The 22,823-nt window shown below is 35.5% G+C and overlaps 2 protein-coding genes across 4 annotated transcripts in view; one reads left to right on the top strand and one right to left on the bottom strand.

The window, feature by feature from the left end:
• Positions 1 to 1,538: 1,538 nt before the first annotated feature.
• PIERCE2 (piercer of microtubule wall 2) lies at positions 1,539 to 11,102 on the bottom strand. The gene is made up of 3 exons (XM_074294567.1): positions 10,830 to 11,102; positions 9,888 to 9,938; positions 1,539 to 2,165 (listed from the first exon to the last, which is right to left on the bottom strand). Exons 1-3 carry the CDS (start codon positions 10,830 to 10,832, stop codon positions 1,809 to 1,811), a joined length of 411 nt encoding a protein of 136 aa, XP_074150668.1. The 5' UTR covers positions 10,833 to 11,102; the 3' UTR covers positions 1,539 to 1,808.
• CCPG1 (cell cycle progression 1) overlaps positions 11,092 to 22,823 on the top strand; it is an 89,277-nt gene continuing 77,545 nt past the window's right edge. For 2 of the 3 annotated variants that reach the window (XM_074294555.1, XM_074294556.1), the window contains exon 1: positions 11,092 to 11,378. The gene's annotated coding sequence lies outside the window, so the exon portion shown is untranslated. Of the gene's footprint in view, positions 11,419 to 22,823 lie in introns of all 3 variants that reach the window. The other variant, XM_074294558.1, reaches the window with a different exon arrangement.

The raw sequence follows: 22,823 nt of genomic DNA, 5'->3' as shown, positions 1-22,823 counted from the left end.
CAATTGGGCTTAGGTGACCTGCCCTGGGTCACATAACTAGGAAGTGTTAAGTATCTGAGGCCACATTTGAACTCAGGCCTCCTGACTTCAGGGCTGCTGCTCTATCCACTACACCAACTGGTTGCTCCTAGGAATATAATTATTGAAAATTCCATGTTTCATTCTATATGTGCATTCTACACAATGCATTCTATACAATATTACCATTGTACAGAGGCTAAGGAGGCTAGGAAGTGTAACATGATTAGTTCCAATCCAAAGTACTTTGTGGGAGGAGACTGTTGCCCAATCAGTATCAAAAGTGTTGAAAATACATTAATGATTTATCTAAATAACTCACAGACGTTTCTGTCTTTGGGAGTAATGAAATCCATAAATTTTATGTATTGGAAAAACACAATGCTTAATAATACAAGACAGTATATGTATACTTGACTCTGGTAAAACATTTTTATTTATATAAAAACTCTAAAGTTTCAAGGGTTAAATCCTTGTTCTAAGTATTTTACAGTTAATGTGAATATGAACTTATTTCCTCTGTATTAGTAACATAGAAGAAATCATTTCTAGAGTTTGATCATAATACTTTTTAGCTTTTATCTTTAAAGGTAAAGAACCCTGTTTTTTAATCATCTTTTTACAATGAAGATCTTTTGATCATTGCTGTTCTTCTCTAAACCTTTTAGAGCTCTTGCTTCAAATCTGAATTCCACCACTTTGTAAATGAATAACCTTTTATTTCCTTGTCAAATGATAGCATTTCCTCTACATATCTTACAGTTGTGAGAATAAAATGGATTTTGAAAACATTATTATACTGGGTAGTAGAGTTAGTATAGCCTCTACCAACTATCTGCCTTAGAACTGAGAACAATTTATAGTTACTATGTAAGATCTTTAAGAATGGAAATCACAGTGGCACATTTCAGCCAGATACTTTATGGATCCTATTTAGTTTGATGACACATATATAATAAATATATGTATATATGTGTGTATGTGTGTATAAAATTAGTCTGTTAAATCAAACCATTTTGTTCTGTTATTTCTTTCTGCAACTATTCTTAACTTATGTGTTTGCCATGAAAATGCTTTAACTTTTCAAACTTTTTCTGAAAGGAATTCTCCTACCCCAAATTTCCTCCTATGATCATTTAAAAGCCTATATTCTAACTTTAATTTTTTTCACCCACACATTAGAGGGTTTACTAGTTACTACTTACTGAGAATTCTATAGAATTACTACATGTCAATGTGAAATTCTTTAGGTACTGAACACAGAATAATAAGTATTTTTAGAAATGTAAGTACTGACACAGTGAATACCTTATAGTTTTTAATTTGCTATGTTGCCTTTTTTAATAAAAACAATTTAAAAAAATCTCAAAATGAATGGGCATGAATTCTACTTCATCAATTTCTTTGAGCATCTTATAATAAGGATGTTTTATATGTAAATGAGATAATAAAAAACATTTTGAAGTTCTTTTCAGGAACATAAATCCAAAGAATAAAGAAATGGCTTAGATAAGAATATATCCAATTTAATTTCTTTTATTATATTTTTTTACTTCACCTATTCTGAGGTAACTGCTATTTCTAATATTCCACAGGGGTTGGGTGAGAAACATTAAAATCAAAGATCTGTCATTCAGGTAAGAAGACAATTACCTTAACCACCTGGTTTATTCATTTTAAGTATCTTCAATGTGGTCCAAATATTTTTGTTACATGAATGACTTTTAGCCCTAACATTAAATGCATATCTTTCCAAAATGAAAATTTCCCCATAAATACAAATAGTATTTTCATAGAGTGTGTTGAAAATTTGGAAAGTCAATCACTCTGCCTCTGTCAAGAACAGTGTTCAGATAATTATTCTGAAACATTCCAGTCAGTTTAAGGTGATTTGTAAATGTATTACTCTTTGGGAAAAAGTTGCAAGGAAGAAATGGTGGTATAGGTGTTATTTCACCATAACCCCCTGAAGTTGTTTTATACATGATCATCTGAGGTTTTGACAATGTAGTACATGTTTGGAGGGTAGGTGGATCCAACATACAGGAAAATACAGGATTGCCTGGATTTACACAGGGAGGAAGGTCTAAGGGTTTTGGTTGTTTCTTTGGAGGCAATTTCTTCTTAGGTGAAGTAATTTTCTTTTCCTAAAAGATAAATACATCATATTACTCTCAGAGAGTTTGATAAATAGGTCTACTCTTCTTGACAAAGTCAATTCAATAAGTATTAAGTACCTACTATGCGTAAAGCATTTTGAGAAGTTCTAAAAAAAAAAAAAATATATATATATATATATATATATACACATATATATACATATATACACATATATATATACATATATATACACATACACATATATATACATATATATACACATACATATAAGTACCTACTATGCGTAAAGCATTTTGAGAAGTTCTAAAATATATATATATATATATATATACACATATATATACATATATATACACATATATATATACACACACATATATATATATATATATATATATATATATATAAAAATGTACTAGGGAATCAACAAGTCAGGGCATCAAGTCAGGGCATTATGTGAGTAGGTATGATAAAGGCTTTTAAGATTACACGTGGCTGTTCTTGAGCGTGCTACTGGTTATTAAGCTATAGATTCAAGAGATCGTGGCCAGAGACCTTTGAAGGCCTCAGAGGAGGTGAGCCGGGTAGAGTTGACACTGCAAAGGTCAGTGGTCAAAGATACTCTGTTGGGCCTAGGACAGACTAGTAGTTGTAACTGCCAGGAGGGCAAAGAGCTTACACCCTACTTAATATAACATGAACACATAAACATAAGGCAGGATAGGGAAAAAAGGAGGAAACAAGTGGTTTTGTAATATTTAATGGGGTAAAGAGAGCACTAAGAGGCAGGGAGGAAATATTATGGACAACCACTTAAGCTAAATTGTAAAGGAAGAGAAGGATTTTGAAAGGCAAAGATGTGAAAAGTGTATTTTTAGGCTTGGAGCACAGTTTATGTTTATAAACATAGATGGGAAGATAAGTTAAATTCAGAAAACAGAGTAATTTTGTTTAGCTGGAATATAGGGAATATATATGAATGGAGAGTAATGTGAAACAGGGACAGAAAGGGTTGTTTGAAACCAGATCATAGAGGACCTATATTTTTGTCTAGAAGCAATATGGAATAATTGAAGAACAAGCGAATACGCAACCTAAACAGACTTGTGCATTAGGAAATATGACATCTATATGGAGGTGGATTATCTGTGAATGGGGGAAATTGAGGAAGAGCAATTATGAGGCTGGTGTAGTAGTCCAGGTGAGAGCAGATGAAGTTCAGAACTAGGGTGATAAGCATGTGAGTGGAGAGAGGGCATTCTAGAGATACTGTGGAGGTAAAATTGATAGATTTTGACAACTGAATACAATTTTTAATTAAATTTTTTGTCAATTAACAGAAATATATTTTCTCTTTCTTCTACCCCCATTGAAAAAATAAAAAAGCTTTGTGACAAATATATATAATCAAACAAAGTGATTTTTTGCATTTCGTATGTTTGCATTTATCATCCTATATTACTAAGTTCAACTCCTTTATCAGGAGGTGGGAACAATGCTTTATCACTGGTCTTCTAGACTCACAGCTGGACATTGCTTAATGAGAATTCTTTTTTTTCTGCTGAGACAATTGGGGTTAAGTGACTTGCCCAGGGTCACACAGTTAGGAAGTGTTAAGTGTCTGATACCAGATTTGAATTCAGATCCTCCTGACTTCAGGGCTGGTGTTCTATCAATTGTACCACTTCCCTGTCCCTTGATAAGAATTCTTAAAAACTTTTATTCGCTTTTACAGCATTGCTACTGAACAAGTTATTCTTTTGTTCATTTTACTCTGTAATCTTTCCAGGTTTCATTGAAACTATTCCTTTCTTCACTTCTTGGAGCACAATAATTTTGTTACATTCACATAATCATAATTTGCTCAGCCATTCTCCAACTGATCAACACCCCTTTAGTTTTCAGTTCTTTGCTACTAGAAAAAGAACTTCTACAAATATTTTCATAATATGTATAGGTCCTTTAATTTCTTTGGAACTATAGACCTAGTAATGGTATCACTTGGCACAAAGAGTGTGAATGCAGAGTTAAAAAACTTTTGGGGCATAGTTCCAAGTTGTTTTTTAGAATGGCTGTACCAATTCACAGTTCTAACAGTGCCTTAAGGTGCTTGACTTTTAAAATTCCCCCAATAGTTGTCATTTTCCTTTGTGGAGGTCAACTTTGCCAATCTGATGAGTTTAAGGGTAGAATTTCTGTACTTTACTTTAATTTTTGTGGTTTAGTTGTTTCAGTCATGTTTGATTTTTTCTGACCCTGTTTGGAATTTTTTTAGGGTTTTTTTTTTTTTTTTTTTTTTCTTTTTTGGTGAAAATACTGGAGTGGTTTGCCATTTCCTTCTTTAACTCATTTTACAAATGAGGAAACTGAGGCAAACAAGGTTAAGCGACTTACTCAGAATCACACAGATAGTATTTAAGGCCAGATTTGTACTCAAGAAGATGGTATCTTCCTGACTCCAGACCTAGAATCTATCCATTGTGCCACCTAGCTGCCCATAACTTTGATTTGAATTTCTTAAATTATTAGTCATTTGGAACATTTTTTCATATGCTATATATAGCTTTAACTCCTTCCTTTGAAAACTACCTTTATCTTTTCTTAACTTTATCAACTGGGAACAACTGAATGAATCCAGAAAAAGAGAGAAGAGTCAAGAATAACTTTGAGATTATGAATTAGTATGACAGAGATTGGTAGTATCTTTTTTGAATATAGAGACTTCTCTAGGGAGGGTAGGTTCAGTTGGGACAATGAGTTTAATTATGGCATTTTAGATGCTAATGGGACTTATATGACATACAGTATATGACAGGCAACTGACAGTACAGATTAGAATTCAAGGGTTCAATTACGCTTATATAGATTTGTATATATAGATTTATAAGAAATATATATTAGATGCATAGATTCGTAAAAAACCTTTGGAGAAAAAAGTGGGCAGTCAGCTTATCTGAAGGAGATGTAGAGGAACAGTATCATGAACTTAAGGAGAAATAAAGTGAATTTATTGGGGATATAGAGATAAAAGTAAAAGTCTTTCCCTTTGAGAAGAGTATGCTAGGGATATAGAGACAAAAGTGAAAAGTCTTTTCCTTTGAAGACTTTACAATCTAGCTGAGGGAGATAACATAAAAGAATATACAAATTATATACATGTTATTTTCTAAGGAATGCAGTAACATAGGGGGATAAAGAAAGACTTCATGTAGAAGGTAAACCTTGAGCTGAGCCATGAAGGAAATTAAGAGTTTCAAAGAGGTAGATGAGGGGGGAATGAATTTGGTATAGAGAAGCTATTTGAGTGTGGTATGTGAGAAAATGATCATCTGGGTTGGACTGTAGTATGCATGAAAGGGAGTTATGTGTAATAAGGCTGACTTTAAATGTCAAATAGAGTTTATACTTGCTGCTAGAGATAAGAGATAAACTTTTGAGTAGGGAATTACATAGCCAGATTTGTACTCAAGGAAAATTGCTTCAATTGTTGTGTGGAATATGGACTGGGGTAAAAAGAGAGACTTGAGAGAGACCAATTAAAAGGTTACTACAGTAGTCCAGGCAAGAAGTAATAAAGATCTAAACTAAGGTTGTAGCCATGTGAGTGGAGAAAAGGAATCATATCCAAGTGAGATTGTAAAAGTAAAAATGGCAATAGACTGAATATATGAATTAGTGAGGATTCAAGATTAGATGATGCAAAAAATAGAGTACTGGGCCAGTCAGAAAAACACTTATAAGCTGTGTGATTCTGGGCAAGTCACTTAACCCGTATTGGCTTTATTTCCTCATCTGTAAAATGGAAATACACTGGAGAAGGAAATGGCAAACCAGTTTTTTTTTTTTTTTTTTTTTTTTTTACAGAGATGTAGACATGCTGAGTGGAGCCTGAACCAAATTAAAATGGAAATGGAAAATATTTAACAAAAATAAATAAAAATACAATAAAACAAAGATGATGTTAATTTATGGTGTTCTAAGTATATGCAGCCAAAAGGAATCCTTATGTATGGTTTGGTGATCTGTTTCTATTTGAGCTTTACACCACTGATGTGCACACTCACAGTTAGGAAGAATGATGAAGATGATAATACAACAAAAGTGGCTAAGGAGTGTTCAACCAGTGGAAGAACCAAGAAAGCAGTGTAATGAAAACCCAGAGACAAAAGAGTATAGAAAGAATAGTTAGTGGTGTTGAATGCAGCAGAGGCAAAAAAGGATGAAGACTGAGAAAAAAACCATTTAAGCTTGGTACTTATTTTTGATGATTATAATTCAAGTGGTGAGAAGGTTGTAAAAGGTTACATGACAGGAAAAGTGGAGGCAATAATTTTCAAAGAATTTGGCTATAAAAAAAGAGGTAGAGTCTAATGAGGTCTTAAAAGATTAAAGAAACTTGGCCATACGGAGAAATTGAAAATAAGAGGAAATGAGAGACTGACTCTGTTGGTGATTATGGAGGAAATTGGGAGTACAAATAGGAAATCTGGCTTTGGGGAGAAGGGTTACCACTTCATTAAAAACTGAAATAAAGGAGGGGAGAACTGGAGATAATAAGAAGTTAAGAGATGTAGAGAAAAGGAAAAGGAACTCTTATGATAATTATTAGGAATGTTGCAGGGCTTGAATGACTAACAAAGTTAAAAACAAAGGGTCAAAGAAGCAAGGATGGAGAGGAACACCTTATTGAAATTGTTGCCTATGAGGAAAAAACAAACCCAGAGCAATGGTGATGGTCTGGGGAAAAAAAGAAAGATAAAAGAACAGGGATTTTCAGTGGGGATATTTCTTTATATCTTGTCAATTTATTAAATAAAGCATAAGAAACTGTCAAATATTTTGTTAATTGTATATATTGTACCAGTTCCCTGATCTGCTGGCTTAGAAACTGTCAAAAAATATAAAAAGATTAATACAGGATAAACCATTGCTAATGAAGCCAGACTTTTTATTTAATATACATATATATGCATATATATGTATATAAAGCTTTTTAGAGCTTCACTAGATTATTTTTTTAAAACATCATACAATTTTGCTGGGAATTCAAGGCAAACTCATGAGTCTGTAGTTTTCAGATTCTACTCTTTTTTTTTTTTAAGTCAGGACTTTTACCATTTCCCAATCCTGTTCTCTTATTTTGTAAAGACAATTGACAGTAGATCAGTACACATTCATCAGTTTTTCAGATCTGTGGAATGGAATCTAGTTCATCTAGGCCTTATGAATCAAATTCATAAAAGCTAGATAATCTTTTATTATCTCTTCACTAGTAATGGGTTTTACCTTCCTATCAGCTATTTTGGTTCTATTCTTTTTATCTAAAAACTGTTCTTTTTGGCAGAAATAGTAGAAGTAACTTAAGTCTTGAATTGTTTCTTATGTTATTATTGCTCTCTTGACAAATGGTCGTAAACCTTCTTTGATCCTCCTCTCCATATTTTTGTCATCTTTAGCATTTGTCAGCTTTGGTTCATTGCGAGATTTAACGTTCTTAAAGCTCTTACAAAATAGTACTTTGCTTTGTATTCATCCACTATTGTCTGTGTGCTCTTGCTTCTTTTTCTGTATATCTTTTATTTTTTTTTAAGTCCATGAATTCCTTCATGTTCTTAAACAGCTGTTTCTTCCTATTTCTATTTTTCTCTTTAACTCTTGCCTTTTTTAGCTTAGGAAAATACCATCAGTATCCTTGAAGGGTTTCAGTTTCATCATTTCTAGCAATGCTTTCTGTGTTCCTTCTGCTCATATAATTTGTTTCCATGTGAATCCATAGAATAGCAAATAAGGGTGACAAGTTTTGGGAGTATATCTTATTTCTCAGATACATGCTTTGGGAACATAGCATTTTTTTCTATTAATATTAGATAAGACAAATAGTTGATTTAATACGCCTTAATAAAATCAGTTTCAACATCTGAAGAAATTAGTTACAAGTCAAACTCATATACAAAAGAAATTTCTACTATAATACACAATTGGTTGCTCAATCACTGTCTGAAGACCCCTCAAGGAGAGTGAACACTATTCATTTAAATACTAGTCTCTTTTTCTCTGATCTTTACTCCATGACCTCTCCCCATATCGATATGATCATTTATTTGGATTTAATTAAAGCAGATCCTCCTTCTTCTGAGTCAAAATTATACCTCAGTTAAAAAAAAAAAAAAAAGCTATAGATCCATAATTTATCTAGAAATATTTAATGGTTCTTCTCTTCCTTGGTTCTTCTCTTCCTCGGGTCTATCACATTCTATTAGCCAGCAGTGCTTTGAGATAGGTTATAATCCCTTTTTGTCTCTGAAAATCTCTTTACTTCTGTTTCTTAAGCCCTATTTTTCTCTATTTCCCTTGCTAACTTGGAGAGTAGAACAACATTCTTTGAGCCCTCTCACCTTTTCTAGAAGGGAGACTGGCCTGCACTTTTAATTTAGACAGCAGTTACTTGTCAATGAAAGACAAACATGGTAAACTATGCAGCTCATCATAAAATTCTTCTGGCCCTCCATATTATGTGAAATGAGATTCTTGGGCCTCAGTAATCCTTCATGGTAATTCCAGTTACCAACCACAGTAGTAGATTGCCTACAATCTTTCTTTTTGAGTCACTTGGGCCTTCTAAGAATATATATATTTTAATAACATAAAAGAATGGTCTTCACAAGAGAGGAGAGAAAGAGATGAGTTATCTTCTTTGAGAGCACTTGGCTTGTGTACTAGAAGTTGGAAAGAATGTGAGAGAAAGCAACTTTGAGAGAAAGGGAGTTTGCGAACAAAATACCATTGGTTCCAGAGGATTTTTCCCAGGGCACAAATGATGTCTAGATCAAATGATACAATAATTAATTATCCATTGCTTTTTATGCATTCTTTAGTAAGTCCCTGAAAAAAAAAATCTCTGAAGCATTGTTTGAAACAGTGAAAATTGGCAACAATATTGTACAGTTAAGAGTTGGGGGTAGCAGATGTGAAAGAAAAAAGTACTTCAGCTATGGAAACAAACATGGAAGTTAAAATTATACATTTATTCTGAGGGAAGTAGGGAAACTATCACCCAAAATAGTAAGAGGCATGGCTATCTCACAAATGGTTCACTCTACACTAAACTTAATAAAAGCTTATACTTTCATATCTACTACTTTATCTCTCCTTAAACCAGGAAAGGTAGTAAGATTAATTTCATTTTACGGCAGAAGGGAATTGATTCATAAACATGTACATTATTGTCTAAAGTCACTCAGCTGGTTAGCACTTAGAAAAAGATGTGCTTTTTTACCTTAGACTATCCTGAATTAGCTGTCTATATTATAATCTTGGATAAGTGCTGCAGTTAAACTTCCCAGACAGATTCTGGAAAGGGGAATTTTCCCCCACTGAGAATTATTCCATCCCTAAATTGCCTAATCTTTACTAGGTGAGGGTTATCAGATACTCTGTTGACCAGGAAAGAGGGAAGGGAATATAAAAAGTGGGCAGTTTTAGTTAGGTATACCTAGCATGGCTGTTTTTCATAACATATGAAGTTTTAAGTCTATAATTCGTGAAGAATATCAGTGGACATAAAAGTATATGCATTCTACTATTTGTTTTGCGGCATATGTGTCTAAAAGTGGAAGCTCTGTGAGTGTGCAAGTATTGTATTGTACATGGAACTTAATAATGTTGAATTGAAATGTTTATCTTTGTATCTTCAGGGCCTAGCCCACAGCAGATGCTTAGTAAAAGTGGGTTTACTCAATTATACTTACTATGTCTGCTTTAGACTTGGGACAATCCAGTTCATTCAAAACAGGAAGCTTCTATAAAATTTAGACCAAAGAATTATTTGGCAGTTTTTAATTTATTTTTTCTTACATTGTTAACTCAGTATATAAGTGCTGAACATCTTTAACCCTAACATTTAGGCTTTGGTTTTTAAAAGTACAACTTAATTACCAGTAATTCCTACTTTTTCATGAAATTTGTGTGTGATATCATAAAGAACAGTTACGATAGAATGTTAGTGCTGGAAGGAGAGGGGTCTTCTGACAATGGATCCAGTACTCTTTTCAGTTTACCTTAGATATCATGTCAGCAGCTGCTGTACCTTACGGAAAGACAATAATATTTTAAATTACATTTTAAATATTATATCTTTCGGAAGTACCTTGAAAGTGAACACTGGGTTGATATTTACCAGGCCATTTTAAGGTACGATTACATCTTAAGGTACGATTACATCTTTTGCTAACAACATAGCTCCCCCACCTCCATCCCCCCTTGTTTTCTTTGCCTTGGCTCTAAAATGCGGCAGGACAAACTCCTCGTTAGCTTTCTATTCCTCAGCCACTTAACTTCGCACAAACGACACAATCCAGGTTTTGTGCGCGTCGTGTTCACTAGGCTCTTCGTGCTGGGGATTAAAGGTTGGCGGTTCTGTCCGCCAGCAAAACTTCATCTTTTGGAGCAAATTCGCCCTCCCCCTTCCCCCAGTCTGCCCTCCTTTAAAAAGTCAGGATTTCACCTGAGAATTTGATTTTACCTCTCCACTTTCCCGCCTTCCAACTTTCCAAATGTCATCAATCCTTAGAAATACCCTCCCCTCCTCCCTCCACGCACATACGCACCGCGCTCCCAATCCTCGTCGCCCAACCCTCCAACCAGCCAGCCCAGTCCCGTCCTCCAAAGTCTTTTCTGGAGAGAAGTCTCACCATTTCCTTTAACCTCTTCAATATACTAAATATAGCCAGCAGTGGTCCGGCGGGGAGGCAGCCAAGAGAGTCCCACCCGCTACAGCACTAGAAGCCTCGCCACACCCCCAGGAAGCCAAATAGAGATCCGGCTCTCGAGATCAATCAGAGTAAAATAGGTACAATCAGAGCCGGGGAAGTCCCCGAACCCGTTTCCATAACAACGAGCTCGTGCGCCCCTTTCACCGCTAAGACCCGGATGTTGTGATCGCACAGCTGACACTCTGGGCGAGCCGGGGCTTCCTGATGTCGCCCAACGGCGGTGCCGCATTGCTCTATGGGAATCGTAGTTCTCCGACTCCACCTTCCCTCAAAGACGGATTGAAGGGGGACTACAAGTCCCAGCATGCTCTTCGGTGCCACAGCCGGTCGCTTCTGTCGCCTCAGCAGCAGGAGCCTGTGAAGCAGGTTGTTGTTTTTATGAGAGGCGTCACTGGGGACCGGAGCCTCGGATCACCGCCAGCACGACTGCCAGCGCTGGCTTGGGGAGGTGGCCCTGGCCACTTTCAGGTACGAGGAGCGCCTCGTTTGGGTTCTCCTGGAGATCCAGGTACTGTTTTTGCCGGAGGCAGGCACTCTCCCCGGCGCCCCCCGGGGTCGACTCGGGCTGGAGGTGCAGCCCCGGCTCACTCAGGGTCTCCGGGGAGAGGCTCCGGGCTGTGCGCATCTTGTGTGCCAGCATTTCGGGCGTTTGGCGACCCCTCTGGGGGCGGGTAGTCCGAGCTTATGGAAAGAGAAAAGGGGTTTCCAGCGAATTTTCCTTCCCTAAACTGGGACGAAGCCTATGGGATCCATATGGTTTGGAGTTTAACGCTCCGCCTAGCCCGCGGGTCCTGCAGATGGAATTTGCTTTTTGAATCTTGTTTTTTCTGTAACCGTAATCAGCCTGGAATGGGGGCTGCAGCTTCCACCCCGACCCGCGGGCTGCCGTCGGGACCGCGGGGGCGGGAGGAGGGAGTGGGAAGGTCGCTCGTTGCTTAGGGTTTGAGTCCGCCAGCCTCCATTTATTTACAGCCTCTTGCTGCTCCCCAGAGCTAAAGGATGTTCAAATCCTCCGGGCCGAGGAGCTCTCTTTGGGTTGCATCCCCGCCCTCGTTGGCTGTTCACCTCTGTGCCCTTGTCCGGGCTTGCTCATCGCCCCAGGCTAGGTTTCTCCCTTGAAGTAAACGAACAAGCCTTTAAGCCCCTACTCTGTGCTCTGCGTTGCGCTGGGCTCTGGGGATACAAGTACGAAAAATGGAGGTTTATTGTTGTTTTCGAAGAGCTCATCTTCTTTTGGGAGAATACCTTGGCCGTGACAAGTAATAAAGTATTTGCTACATAAATACTGGGTGAGTGGGGGAAGGGAAGTAACGACTTAGAGACTCCAAGAAAGGCCTCCAGGGAAGCAGCCCTTGGTGTGAGTCTGGTGAGGGAAAAGGGCTGTTAAGTCTGAAGTGCAGAGGCAGGTGAGCCTGTGCAAAGCTAAAGGAGCCAGAAATATGTCGTACAACAAAGTGCAAGTAGAGTGATTGGGCCAAAAGTGAGCGTGAAAATGTGACCATCTCAGAAAGATAGGCTGGATTCAGACTGAAGATTTCCCAGTCTGGCTCCAGTCTTTCCAGACTGTCAGGTCAACAAGCATTTACCTAACCCTGTGCACAGAGGATGAAAAGAAAGATGAAAATAGACCTTGCTGTCACGAAGATCACAATCTAATGGGATACAAATAGAGGACTTTGTATCCTAATGGGGAATCATTGATACTTGTTAAATGGGAAACGATCACTTCTGCACTTTAGGCATATACATTTGGATGGATGGATGGATTGAAGAAAGGAGAGTCTTGAAGTAAGGACACGATCAGTTTTGCAATAGTTCAGGCAGAGGAAATGAAGGACTTGAATTAAGGTGGTGTGATAAGTGAGCAAATGGAAATATTGGGAAGTGAAATAACAAGAATTGACAAATTGGATATTGATTGGATATTAAGATATGAGAATGATTAGTTTGGGATTATACTTAAATTAGTGTACTTGGGCAATTGGAGATGGGTGGGGCCCTCAGTAGAAATAAGGAAGTTGGAGGAGATGAGAAGAAAACCACAAGTTTTGCTTTGCCTTTTTTTTTTTTTTTTTTTTTTTTTGAGACAATTGGTTTTAAGTAACTTTCCCACAGTTACCCAGCTAGTAAGTGTTAAGTGTCTTGAGGCTGGATTTGAATTCAGATCTTCCTGATTCCTGGGCTGTGCACTGTCCACTGTACTCTTTAGCTTCCCCAAGTTATATTTTGGACTTGCCTAATCCAACATGTCTGTGGGACATCCAAGTGTGCTAGATGCCATTAAATATTGCAATTTAAAGAGTATTGTTAAGTTGGAGAATCTTATCCCCATCTAATGGGGAAATAAACCATGTTGTAAGGGGTGGACGGTGAAAATGTGGAGGCCCTCACTGTTGACAGCTTTTTCTAGGAATTTGAAAGAAAATGATGCTTACTGCCTATATGACCTTGAGCAAGTCATTTTAATCTTGTCAGGCTTCCAGATCTAGATCTATGGGCTTTACTTAATTCCCTAGCCAGAACTTATTGTTTCTCTTCTCCTAACTTTAGCCTTGTCCCAAGTACTCTTTAATTAAAGTGCCTTCTTTCTGTGACTAGTTCCTATTTATCCTGAACATAGCTTGTTTGTAAATATTAGCTTGTTCTTTCCCGAATTAAATTGAGTCAGAGATTGCCTTACCTATTTTTGTGCCCCTGATATTTATTCCCGCTCCTTGAGTCAGAGATTGCCTTACTTATTTTTGTGTCCCTGATTTTAGTACAGTGCTCAGCACTTAATAGGTGCTTAATAAATGTTTATTGACTGATTTTGTTTCCTAGCCTATTAGGACTAGAACGATTTTCAAAGACCATCTAGAACATCCCTCTTATTTTACACCTGATAAAGCTGATTAGCCCAAAGAGGTTAAGTGACTTCCCTTAACAAAGCAGAACTGGAAAGAGTTCATCTATGGCTCCCTTTTGTAAAACTCCCCTTTTGCACTTTTACAAAATACCTTTTATTAAAGATTATGTGCTCATTGTATTTCTTCCACTAAACTTAGTACTCTTTGAAATTAAGGACTTTATCTTTTCATCTTTTATTTCTTTTTCTCTTACTACATCTAACTCACTGAAAACTGATTATTTGTTGGATGAATAAATGTTTTATTGAATAGGAGAACCTTATGATGGATAGACTACTAAGAACCAGACAAAATAGTCTTAATAGCCACCCTAGGCAACTGCTTATATATATAGTTCAAATTCAGAGGACTTAGGGTTAGCTATTATGATACTTTAACTCAAGTTTCTTACAGAAGAGCAACTTGAATCTTTCATACTTTCTTATCCCATTATTTCAGTAACTCAAGTTTTCATCCTTTACCCCTTACTCTCTTATTACTCTTACTATTCATATAGTCTGCCATTTGGCCAATCTGTTGAAATTTAATCCCTACAATCCATCCTGCATTCAACTGTCAAAGTGATTTTCCTAAAGTTGAGGTCTGGCCATCTTACTAACCTATCCAACAAATTCCAGAGGCTCCCTGTTGTTTCTAAGATCAGAGGTAAAACAAAACAAAACAAAACAAACAGACAAAAAACCTGTTTGGCCTTTAAAGCCCTTTCTTCCTTTTTGATTTTACACTTTTATTCTTTTCATTTTAGGTAAATCAGTGATACTTCATCTCCCAAGCCATGCATTTTCACTGACTGTTTTATGTTAAAAATTCTCTCCTTCCTTAGATACTTCTTTTGGCTTCCCCAGCTCTTAGATGAAATCCTATATGGCTGAAACCTTTCCTGGTTAACTCTGAGAAGATTCTCAGTTTTTCCTGAACATATTTTATTTGTTCATAATTGTTTCTATGTTACTTGAGAGCTGGGAGTGGTTTTACCTCCCCCCCCAGTATCCCAGAACCTAGAACACAATAAATGCTTATTGAATGATTGCTCTTTCTATTTTGAAGGACTGGGTGGATTAAAGACTTAGGATACTGTTTTATCTCCAGAATTGCTTAGGATTAGTCCTACCTTGAATCTCTTTGACTACAAATTTTAAGAACCTCTTCAACAATTAAAAATATCTCTATCTTTCCCCCTCCTGGCATTTTGCCTGTATCCCTAGCAATGTAAAAGTTAACAAAAACATTCCCTACCCTCTAGGAGTTTACCTTCTGTTGAGAAAAAAACAAAACCATTTTTATCCTTTTGGGTTTACTTTCTTTTGGGGTAGACCATTTATAGATACAAGTAAATTTAAGGTAGTTTTGGATGTTGGTAGTGTAGGAGGTACTAGCAGCTGAGATTGGGGGTGAAGGGAAGAGGACTCTACAGGATCCAAGAAAATTTCCAGTAGGTTATATTTAACTGAGCTTTGAAGCTGGCTAGGGATTCTAAGAGGCTGAAATGAGGTGGGAATGTATTCTTGTCATGGGGCACAGTCTTTTCAAAGACATGGGGTTGGAAGATGGAATGGCATGTAAGTAGTCCATTTTGGGTGGAATGGAGTGTGCAGGAAGGGGAATAACATACAGTAAATCTAGGATTTTAAAAATCAGAGTCACATATATATCTTAATCTAAAAGTGCCAGGAGGCCAGAGGAGCTTTTTGAATAGGGGAGTTACATGATCAGAGATAGATTTTGGGGTTATTATTTTGACAGCTGATAAATTGTCCCCTCCTGTCAAAGGCTAACCCCTCCATCCAACTCTTGATCTTCTCTCCTCCTTGATCTCATTCCACTGAGCATTTATTCTTCCATCTCTCTCATTTCTCTCCTCTCAGCCTGCAAACAAAACAAAATTAAAAAATTAACTAGTCTTCATATCTCATTGATTCAGAGCTAGAAAGGACCTTAAAGGTTGCCTGGTCCAACTTCATTTCACAAATGAGGAAACTAAGACCTAGGGAAATTGAATGACTTGCCCAAGATCACAATTAGCAATTGGCAAAGCTGGGGATCTGAACCCAATCCTTTAGTGTTCTTTGCACTATTGATAGTCTAGGAAAGAAATGATGAGATCATTTGCTGTGTTAGTTGAAAGAAAGAGCTGACTAGAAAGGATGGGTGAAGGAAGGATGGTGAAAAGAGCAATGACTAGAGTCTGGATCTTGGTTTAAATTAAAGCTAGTTTTCATCTTCTCATTCTCCAGATATGTGTGTATGCTAAGGTTCTGTCTTGGGTCTGTTTCTTTTTCTTTCTATATAATCTGTTAGCAATCTCATCCATTACACACACACCCTCAGTTTTTCCCTTGAGCTCCTCTATATCATTTTCAATTGTTTCTTTAAACATTTCCACATAAGATTTTACACTAATACCTTAAATACTCTGTTCAAATTAAACTAATCATTTCACTACACTTCCCCCCTCTCCCTAACTTGTTAATAAAATGGATAGCACCTCTCTCCTAGAAGAGAATTAAAGACAAATCCTCTTTCTCACTTTAGTACAGTTAATTGCCAATAAATTTGTTGAGTCTGCCTATACAATATTTTCCCTATGCCATCTCCTTTTTCATTTGTTTTGGAATTGGAAGCGATTTCAGGAATCTTTCACTCTAACCCTTCCATTTTATATTGAGGAATAGAACTGCTCAGAGGTAAAGTAGTGTCCCAGGACAACTATTAATAAGAAACATAGCACATTCTCTGTTTTCAAATCTAGTGCTTTCGTTTGTTATTACCATTCTAATTTAGGGCCTTATTTATGTCTTTCTGGGATATTAGAATAGCTTCCTAACTAGCCTTTCTCTTTCTAGTATATCTCATCTTTTCATTCAGTAGTTGCCAAAATAATCTTCTTAATGCATCAGGGCATGCCCTTTTTCTGAATTCAGTGCCTCCTCTTTTATATGATAAAATACCAAATCTGGCATTTAACCACAGTCTGGCTCTAATATACTTTTCCAGGTTTATTTCACTCAACTCCATATACCCACAATGGCAGGGATTCTTAACTTTTTTTTTTTTTAAGGTCATAGATCCTTTGGCAGTCAAGTAAAAACTATAGACTTTTTTTCAGAATAAGATTTTTAAATGCAAAATAAAATATATAAGATTACAAAGGAAATTAATTATAATAAAATGCAGTTATCTTATCATCTGAAGTCATAAAGTCATATTATGTCTTTATAATATTAGGAGGATAAAAAGGGAGGAAGAAAATGAGGAGGGAGCAGGAAGAGGAAAGTTTGGAGAAATTACAAGACATGGATTCAAACAGGACCCTTAAATCTCATTCTCATATGAAGGGGTCAAAGTTCACACGATTGGGTACAGATATATTTTCAACAGGGAACAGGAGAGAAATGGGAGAAAGGAGAGGGGAATTAAAAGTAGTATAGATTAAAGAAATTTTTAGACCTAAGCAAAACAAACTCTTAAAGATGTACAAAAATATTAGCATTTTCTTTCATGGTAAAGAATTGGAATTTGAGGGGGTGCCCATTCATTGAGCAATGAATGGCCAAGTAAATTATGGTTGTAAAATGTGATGGAATGCAATTGTACTATAAGAAATGGTGGTTTCAGAAGAACCTGGAGAGGCTTTTCTACTTTCCTGAAATTCACTCCTTATCTATCTCCAAATGTTATGAAATTTTGGGCTTTCAAGTTCCAGAGACATAACTACCTACTCCAGGAAGCTTCCATTTTTCATTCCAGTTGAAAAACAGTTTTTAAAAAAATAGTTCTAGGCAGCTAGGTGGCACAGTGGATAGATCACCAGCCCTGAAGTAAGGAGGACCTGAGTTCAAATTGGCCTCAGACGCTCAGAAGTTGGGACTCTGAGCAAGTCATTTAACCTCAATTGCCTCAGGGAAAAAAAGTGGTTCATATTTTATTATTTTCAAGTAACAAATATGTTTTAAAATTATTGTCTCTCCTCTTATATGCCATAATGAGCATGTTTAAAAACAAATCAAATCCCCATATTAATCATGTTTGAAAATGTTTGGCTGTTTCTGAATTTAAAATTCATTGCCTTTCTGTCAAGTTTTGAAGTGTTTTTTTCCTTGATTCTTTTGGATTCATGGTTTATTGTTGTTGCCTCACATTTTCTTAGAACACTTTGACTGAATCTTGCCTTTGCTATAATCATCACATTTTACTTTGTTATGCTTATTTGTGTATATGTTTTCTAGATAGATACTGTGGGTTTTTTTTTTTCCATCTTTCTATCTTTGCATTTAGCAGTATTTAATTTTAACAATAGCTTATGTTGATATGAGATCTTTAAAAATACTGTAAGGGAGGATGCTTTGTAAAGTGCTTACAAAGAATCTTGGAGTCAGCTCTGTAGTAATTCTTCCTATTTGTCTGACAGATCTTTTTACTCTGTCTTCCCTTCAGACTCATTATTCTTGTTTTCACTTTATAGGTGAAGAAACAGGTTCAGAGACTTGCCCATCATAACAAAGCTAGTAAATGTCAGAATAGAGGCTTGAATTCATCCTTGATCTTCTAGTACAGTGTTGTTTTTTTTTTTTTTTGTTTTGTTTTTGTTTTTTTTCCAATTAAATTTGGTGAAGAGAGATCTTGAGAAACATAAGCTGGAACCATTGTACTATATTACTGCGTACCCCTTGTCCTCTTTAGCTTCATGCCCATTTTCCTTTTAGATAAGACTAAAAGCAAATGAATTCATTTGGCTGCTAAATTTTATCAGTATTTTGGGGATGGGAATGAGCAGTTGCACTACATACATAAAAGCAAAGGAAGGTAAATATATCTTCTATAACACATAGAAACTAATCTTATTTTAATCTAATTTTCCTCTTTATTTTAACTGATAATAAATGTTTTTCTTTGTTAATTAGAAAATATTTCATCATCAGTTGATCATTTTACAGATTGACAAAACATTTCTTCTAATCTTGAAATTCAAGATTGCCTACTTGTATTTGATAAGGCACTGGATTTTGTAAATATTTAGATTTAGTGCATTTTGTTAATATTTGTAATTAGACTTTAAGTAGGGATGTTTAATGAACTATAATGGTCCAGCACAGATTGACTTTTGGTTAATGAAAGGGGATATTATTTTCTCAGTTCCTGTTTTGTTGCTTAAGCCATTATTTGGAATTAGAAACTATTTCTGCTATGTAATTTGTATTCTTTGCTTTAAAATTTTAATTTTTATTATTTAAAAGGAAATAAGCAATAATATATGAAATCTATTAGACATTCCAGAAGATTACTTGATAAATTATGGGAGAGTGCTATATTTGAAGAAAGAGGTTCCTGTTGTACATTATAAGTGTCAGTTTAAGTTAGCATTGATGTATTCAAATGGTTTGATGCTTGTAACCTTATACTGAACTTCTTGATCATCTTCCCAAAAAGCTATCACCAAGAAATTTATTATTCTGCAAGATTGCAACAACTTTGGTACTTGCACCTCATCAGTACATCCAAGGTGTTGGAAATGTTCCTTGATTCCTTTCCATAAGGACACTCTGCTAGCTATCTTTTGTTCTTGTCATGTAATCAGTTCATCCTTTCCATGTCACACATATGATTCCTCGATAAAATCCTTTACTCTTTTTCTTAAGTTCCTAGTTCATTATATGTTGCAGTCTGCTTAGTTTCACTGTGTGCATTTCCTTTTGTTTGTGTGAACTTTTTTTAAAATTTTAATTTAATTTTTACAAAAATTTTATGCTTAGGTTATTTTTCAGTATTGACAATTTCAAAATCTTTTGTTCCAACTTTTCCCCTCTTTCCCTCCACCCCTTCCCCCAGATGGCAGGTTGACCAATGCATGTTAAATATGTTAAAGTATAAGTTAAATACAATATATGTATACATGTCCAAACAGTTATTTTGCTGTACAAAAAGAATCGAACTTGAGCCTGTGAAGGAAATCAAAAATATAGGCAGACAAAAATAGAGGAATTGGGAATTCTATGTAGTAGTGAACGTCTTATCTATTTATTACTGTTTTGGAAATATTGGGATATCCTGATGCTACCAGTACTAGAAAAAAAAAATAGTAAATGAGTAAAAACCTAATAAAATTGAGAGCTCTGCCAAAGCAATACAAGCTGTTCTTTTCATCTCTTGAGACCAGCAATTTTTTGATCTGTTCTCTGTCCCAGATAAACATACTGTAGGGCAAATTTTATAGGATGTCCTTTCAAATGAATCTGAGCAACAGATATTTTATCTACTTGTTGTTTCCAATGTGATTAATGTAATGATTTTAGATATAGGCCTTTTAAAAGACCTCTTAATAAATTGTTGGTCGAATTGTGAACTGATCCAATCATTCTGAAGAGCAATATGGAACTATGCCCAAAGGGCTGTCATACTGAATATCTTTTTAATCCAACAGTGTCTTTACTGGACTTGTATGCCAAAGAGATCATAAAGGAGAGAAAGGGTCCCACATGTGCAAAAATGTTTGTAGTAGTCTTTTTTTTGTAATGGCAAGTAACTGGAAACTAAGTGGGTGCCCATCAGTTGGAGAATGGCTGAATAAGTTATGGTATATGAATTTTTTAAAATAGTTTTTTATTTACAAGATATATGCATGGATAATTTTACAGCATTGACAATTGTCAAGTCTTTTGTTCCAATTTTTCCCCTCCTTCCCCCCACTCCCCTCTCCCAAATGGCAGGTTGGTGGTATATGAATGTTATGGAATATTGCTGTTCTATAAGAAACGATCAGCAAGATGATTTCAGAGAGGCCTAGAGACATTTATATGAACTGATTCTAAATGAAATGAACAGAACCAGGAGATCATTGTACACAACAATAGCAGGATTATACGGTGATCAATTCTGATGGACATGACTTTTTTTTTTTTTTTAATTTAGAATTTTTTTCCCACAGTATATATGCATGAGTAATTTTTTTTTATATTATCATCCCTTGTATTCATTTTTCCAAATTATCCCCCCCCTCCCTCCACTCTCTCCCCCCATGACAGGCAATCCCATACATTTTACATGTGTTAGTTACAATATAATCTAGATACAATATATGTGTGTAAATATCATTTTCTTGTTGCATATTAAGTATTAGATTCCAAAGGTATAAGTAACCTGGGTAGATAGACAGTATTGCTAACAATTTCCATTCACTTCCCAGTGTTCCTTCTCTGGGTGTAGTTATTTCTGTCCATCATTGATCAACTGGAAGTGAGTTGGATCTTCTTTATGTTGAAGATATCCACTTCCATCAGAATACATCTTCATACAGCATTGAAGTGTACAGTGATCTTCTGGTTCTATTCATTTCACTCAGCATCAGTTGATGTAAGTCTCTCCAAGCCTCTCTGTATTCCTCCTGCTGGTCATTTCTTACAGAGCAATAATATTCCATAATCTTCATATACCATAATTTACCCAACCATTCTCCAACTGATGGACATCTATTCATCTTCCAGTTTCTAGCTACAACAAAAAGAGCTGCCACAAACATTTTGGCACATACAGGTCCCTTTCCACTCTTTAGTATTTCTTTGGGATATAAGCCCAATAACAGCAATGCTGGGTCAAAGGGTATGCACAGTTTGATAACTTTTTGGGTATAGTTCCAAATTGCTCTCCAGAATGGCTGGATTCTTTCACAACTCCACCAACAATATATCAGTGTCCCAGTTTTCCCACATCCCCTCCAACATTCATCATTATTTGTTCCTGTCATCTTAGCCAATCTGACAGGCGTGTAGTGGTATCTCAGAGTTGTCTTAATTTGCATTTCTCTAATCAGTAGTGATTTGGAACACTCTTTCATATGAGTGGATATAGTTTCAATTTCATCATCTGAGAATTGGGACATGACTCTTTTCAACAACGACATGATTCAGGCCAGTTCCATTGAATGATCTTATGATGGAGAGAGTCATTTGTACCCAGAGAGAGGACTATGGGGACTGAGTGTAGATTACAACATCATATTTTCACTTTTGGTGGTGGTGGTTATTTGCTTCCATTTTGTTTTCTTTCTCATTTTTCCCCCTTTTTGATCTAATTTTTCTTGTGTAGCATGAAAATTGTGGAAAAGTCTATAGAAGAATTGTACATGCTTAACATATACTGGATTACTTGCCACTTAAGGGAGGAGATCAGAGGAAGAGAGGGAAAAAAAAATTTGGGGCACAAGGTTTTGCAAGGGTGAATGAATGAATGAACTATCTATGTTTATGTTTTGAAAGTGAAAAACTTAAGAAAAAGAAAAGAAAAGAAAAAAAATAAAAGATCTATTAGCCTAGGTTGGTTTAAAGACAAAATTGCAGACTCATCTCCTATGAACTGTTAGGAGGATGAATTATGGAAAAAAAAGCTAATTACATCCAGAAATAGAAATTGTTTTGGCCTATCCACTTGGGAATATTTCATCAATTTTAACTAAGTCAAAAGAGTATAAAATTATTATTTTAAATTTAGATTTCAATGAAATAAACTTGCCTACTTTTCTCATCTCATCATTTTCTCATTTGAATGACTTTTATAGGCCACCTTGGATTGAAAGGAAAGTAACAATGAACTGTTTAAATATATTTTAAAAATTAATTGTAAGAAATTGTTACTTAAATTTGAATATAATTTTTGGAAGGATATCAGATATTCAGTAGATAATCAAATGTTTAGTGATTTTAATTTAACATCAGTGGGCTTTATTTATTTACTTATCCATTCATTTATTATTTTTATTATTTAATTTAATTACTTAAATCTTTTATTTATTTAAGTTTAAGTTTAAATTTAATTATTTAAATATTATATTTATTATTTATTTATTACTTTCAGAACTTTGGATTCTATTTGTTCTTGATATGGGGCCTGGAATCATAGATTGAAAAGTTATTTAGTCCAATTGCCTCATAATAATAATAGCTAAAAATATTTAGGGTTTTAAACTTTAAAGGCACTTTGCATATATTTTTTCATTTCTTGCTACAATCCTATGAGG

Source organism: Sminthopsis crassicaudata, chromosome 2, assembly GCF_048593235.1.
Source record: "Sminthopsis crassicaudata isolate SCR6 chromosome 2, ASM4859323v1, whole genome shotgun sequence".
Lineage (NCBI taxonomy): Eukaryota > Metazoa > Chordata > Mammalia > Dasyuromorphia > Dasyuridae > Sminthopsis > Sminthopsis crassicaudata.
This window is presented reverse-complemented; position numbering and strand designations above follow the sequence as displayed.